Below are 4,313 nucleotides of genomic sequence, written 5' to 3'. Positions count from 1 at the left end.
CGATTGGTTGGAGAGAATTGCAATTTTCTCATTTTCATATAATTAGAATCTCATGCCCCATTGGTATTTTAATTCCATGGTTTTTTAAGAAGAAAAAAAGAACCTTGAAACAAAATTATCCATCTTTTTAAACCTAAAATTGGTGTTTGACCTTTTCCTATTGGTATATCATATTTGCCTAAATTTTCATTCTTTCTACGCAGCAATTGATGGTGTATGGGCATTAATAATAATAATAATAATAAAATAGGAGTATTTTGGACTTTATCCTACTTCTTCTATCTCAATTTCCATGTGTACCAAACAATAAAATTAAAATTGTGAAATCAAATATTTTTTTGGATGCTAACCTATCGAAGCACAAAGAGTCAAAGCATGCCGCTCATATGAAGAATTACAGCTATGCCATTCAACCTCAAGGTCTTTAGTCAAATTCTAAATAATTTTATTCTGCAAATCAAATATTATAATTAAATTTTTTTTTTTCCTACATAATTCAAAAGCACGTAGGTGTCACGCTCCTGCGGGAAAAGCACAAATGTGGAGACTTGTTTGGTAGAAATTTGGGCATTCTTTCTGGTGTTCAAACTTTGATGGAAACTTCCTTTCTTCACCCTCAAAGCTATCTCCATCAATTTCTCTACTCTCAAGTTCAACCCAGCCACAGTGCTTTCAGACTGCAACCAAAAGTCAAGCCAAGCAAAACCATGAAACCACTCTTCATTCTAGGCCCTTCAACTTAAGTCAGCGTCCCATTCCAGTTGAGCTCAAACTTTTTTTTTCTTTATTTTCTGCCTTTAAATAGCACTGCTAGTAGCCTATTTTTGTGAACAATCATGCCTGTTTATTATTTGGCTGCAATTTTTGATGCGGGTATTTGATTTCATTTCACACTGTGCATTCCTGTTTGGTTTCTGGCAGCTGAAAGATTTTAGCTTTGGTTTCAAGAATGTCTTCTTCTGGGAACGAATATCAGAATCCGAGGTGCCCATCTTTGGTTTCTACAAAAATTTCCCTTTTTTATTTTTATTATGAGGACTTTTAGCTGTGGTCAATTTCAAGTCTCCCTAATGGGTTTTCTTTGCTATTATTATAATTTTTATATGTAATTTGGATCATTCTATATTGGGTTTAGCTTTGATGATCCAGTTTGTTGAGAAATTAGAGAAAAAAGATGTCTTCTATGCTTTCTCTACCTTGTTTTGGGGTTACAGATATGATGATAGTGTTGTATCTGTTGGAGGGAATGAAGAAACATGTGACAAATGAAAATTTGAGATCAATGGGCAGTAAAGATTGCATTCTGAAATCATATGTATGGTGTTAAGTTTAATGCATTTGAATGATTAAAATTGTCAGATCATTTGAGCTCACGAATTTGCATATAGAACACAAGTTCTAGGCTTTAGCTCTAGTATTTGTGCTGTAAATATTATGGTCTGGGTACATTTTGTCTGTGATTCGTTATATTACCAGTAGCTTATATGAAATCGGCTTATTCTTCTTTTAACCTCAACAATGGGGTGTTCTCAACTGGATCATTGAATTCATTTGACCAGGAAAACTCCAGTCATGGAAGATTCACCTTCAAAGAGGATTGAGTTTCTTCGAGCACAATTATTTTCTGAAAGATCAGTCTCACAAACAGCAAGGCAGAGAGTTGATGAACTGGCGAAGAGGGTAATTCTTGTTTTCTATATTCTGCCCTCACACTTTTGCATAAAGGGTTCCCTATTCGTTTACCCATAACCCAGCTTAATGATGTTCTATATCTATTCATTTTCTTCATATTTTCCCAGAAATCCTTTTTGTTCTTATAACATATTTCTCCACATAAAGGTTGCAGAACTGGAGGCACAGCTCAAGGTTGTCTCTTTGCAACGGAAGAAAGCCGAGAAGGCCACAGTAACTGTGCTTGCCATTTTAGAGAACCTCGGTAAAAGTGACGTTTCATCAGAGGGTTTCGATTCGGGTTCTGAACAGGGAGGTGCCCTTTGTGAATCCAATGTTTCTGATAATAAAGACGCACACAATGAAATGTTTGATGGAGATGCCTGTTCAAGCTCTGAGATTGGCTCTTCTGCATCATGTCGGTGGATAGGGCATGTGCCAACAAGGTTATTTTCATTTTCTTATTTCATTATGCAACTACAAGATACCGCTATGTTATTGATGACAACTAGGCTACTTGAAATTGGATTGGACCGAACAGGTTCTGATACCATGTTATAATCTAAGGTTGGACTAAGGTCACTCGACTAGGCTATAATATACATGGGCTAAATTAAACCACACTAAAAGACTGAATCTAATCAATTAGCTAGTCTAATCCATGGCCTTATAATCCCATATGTTCTCTTAACAGTTCTCATGTATTTCCAGATCAGTTGCCGAAGAGTCATGCAATGATTCTAGTGTAAGAGCTGCTTTTGATAATGCTGTTGCGAGCTTCGGGACTGAGTCACTGCAAGGTTGTCTTGAACACCAAAATGAAAAAGGCCAAGTAGGGATTCCAGCTTTGCAGGTATCAAAAAATCAAAGCCACATGGGCGATAGCAACTTATTCTGTAAACTTGAAGATGGCAAAGACTTGGAAAGCGCATTAGAACATCAAGCACAGCTTATCGGTCAATATGAAGCAGAGGAAAGAGCCCAGAGAGAATGGGAAGAGAAGTATGGAGAGGGCGCCAGCTTCATGCGGGTAGCTAAGTAACTTTAATTTGTTTTTGTTATCATTAGAAACCTGCTATGCTTTTTACTTTCTCGTAGTTAAATAGTTTCATTGCTTTATGAACATCTTCTAACAAGGTGTAATTGATCATCTATTCCATGAATTTCTCAGGATTCTGGGGAAAACCATTCTGATGTGACTGAAGAAAGAGATGAAACGAAGGCACCCGAACAGCCATGCTCCCCGCCAAGGGCAATAAGTACACACTTCAGTGGAGCACAGAAATCTCCCAACGGGTTTCAGTCACCCGTACTTGCTGAAGAGACATCCCGAGAAACATCTGGTCTTGACTCCCCATCAGAATTTACGTTTCCTAAGGGAAACCATGAACCAGTACATTCAGAACATACTGGTCAAACTTGCCACAAGCCTTTGCGTTTCAGTAGTTTGCCAGTAAACCCCATTGAGCATGCTTCATCTTCTTTCGGTGGCAGTAGTTTACGAAAAGGAGAAGATTCAAGAGAAGGCTATGAGCTTGCTTTGAAGTCCCACACAACTGGCGAAAATGTACAACCTGTTCTTCATGCACTAGAACAAGTTAAATTGTCACTGAAACAGAAGCTCAACATTTCGCCACAGATAGAGAGCAGGTTGTCGATTAAGGCTCTTGCACCTTCAACCCATTCTGGTAAAATTGGTGAAAAAGTCGAGATACCGGTTGGCTGCCCAGCTCTTCATCAACTACCATTATGTTCTCCCTCGCAATTCAGTTCAGTTAATCATTCTCCTGAACCCGTTCCTAGTAAGTTCTACCCCAACCCTTTCTTGGAATCTAGATCAATTGCTTCAATTTCAACTAGCCAGTCTACACATATTGGCTCAAGAAACACAGCATGGAGTCCTATGCTGGAGCCTGCCTTCAACACACTACCCTCTTCCTCGACCTCGAGATTCAACTTTCTCAACCCTCACCTAAGTTCAGTCATTCCCTTTTCTAGCAACTATACTGTCCCTAGTATCCCAACATATCCCTTCTCCCCCAATTTGATGCCACGGTTACCATCCCCCGAAGGATTCTCTGCTACCTTTCCTAGCAGGGAAACTGGGATGCCTCTTCCAACAAGGTTTTCCCCTTATAATGAACATATCAGATCGAATATGCATAGATAGTTGCATGCTACTATTTTTAGGATTTGTGATGTTTATGTTTCTTTTACATATCTTCCATGCATTTAGGTTTTTGGTTTAAGAGCTGCTGACTTGCTATTGTATCAAAATATTTCCTTGTAAATTGATAGAACATATCAGAGAGAATATGCATAGATATTTCTTCTGTAAAAGAAAGTTATTGATATACATGTGCTATTTCCTTATTATCATCTACTAGTATTATCTACTAGTATTTGCACCTGTGCGATGCACGGCCAGATTTATAGTGTATGTATGGAATATACAGTATAGAATATAGTTATTAAAAATGTAAAAAATTTCACATGATAAACTATGTAATTTTATTACATATTGTTGAAGACTTCTTTGTACACAACATTTTTGGTCGTACTTAGACATGTTACGTTTTTGCTACAAATTATAATTTTTAAACCCCTTGTAATTGTCCAAGGCGATCAGACATGTCCAAGAC

The 4,313-nt window shown here is 37.7% G+C and overlaps 1 protein-coding gene across 5 annotated transcripts; it reads left to right on the top strand.

Moving 5' to 3' along the window:
• The first annotated feature begins 516 nt into the window (after nt 1–516).
• Nucleotides 517–4,050, top strand: LOC109176873. Of its 5 annotated transcripts, none has more exons than XM_019326268.1 (6): nt 517–743; nt 922–984; nt 1,560–1,680; nt 1,840–2,117; nt 2,383–2,701; nt 2,843–4,050. In XM_019326268.1, the coding sequence occupies exons 2-6, from the start codon at nt 950–952 to the stop codon at nt 3,839–3,841; spliced, it is 1,752 nt and encodes a 583-aa protein (XP_019181813.1). In that variant the 5' UTR covers nt 517–743; nt 922–949; the 3' UTR covers nt 3,842–4,050. The 5 variants fall into 5 exon arrangements, with proteins under 5 accessions (XP_019181813.1, XP_019181815.1, XP_019181811.1 ...); XM_019326270.1 differs by having other exon boundaries at nt 517–760; nt 2,383–2,418; nt 2,878–4,050; XM_019326266.1 differs by having other exon boundaries at nt 517–760.
• Nucleotides 4,051–4,313: the final 263 nt, after the last annotated feature.

This window comes from Ipomoea nil, unplaced genomic scaffold (assembly GCF_001879475.1).
Source record: "Ipomoea nil cultivar Tokyo-kokei standard unplaced genomic scaffold, Asagao_1.1 scaffold0761, whole genome shotgun sequence".
NCBI lineage: Eukaryota > Viridiplantae > Streptophyta > Magnoliopsida > Solanales > Convolvulaceae > Ipomoea > Ipomoea nil.
Note: the sequence above shows the minus strand (reverse complement) of the source record. Positions and strands in the feature narration are given on the sequence as shown.

Bases quoted from the DNA above. Each gene is read 5' to 3' on its own strand.
- LOC109176873 (XM_019326268.1), top strand. From the start codon at position 950: ATGTCTTCTTCTGGGAACGAATATCAGAATCCGAG. The intron at 1,681-1,839 runs GTAATTCTTGTT...CTCCACATAAAG, and splicing joins TTGATGAACTGGCGAAGAGG to GTTGCAGAACTGGAGGCACA. The intron at 2,118-2,382 runs GTTATTTTCATT...ATGTATTTCCAG, and splicing joins ATAGGGCATGTGCCAACAAG to ATCAGTTGCCGAAGAGTCAT.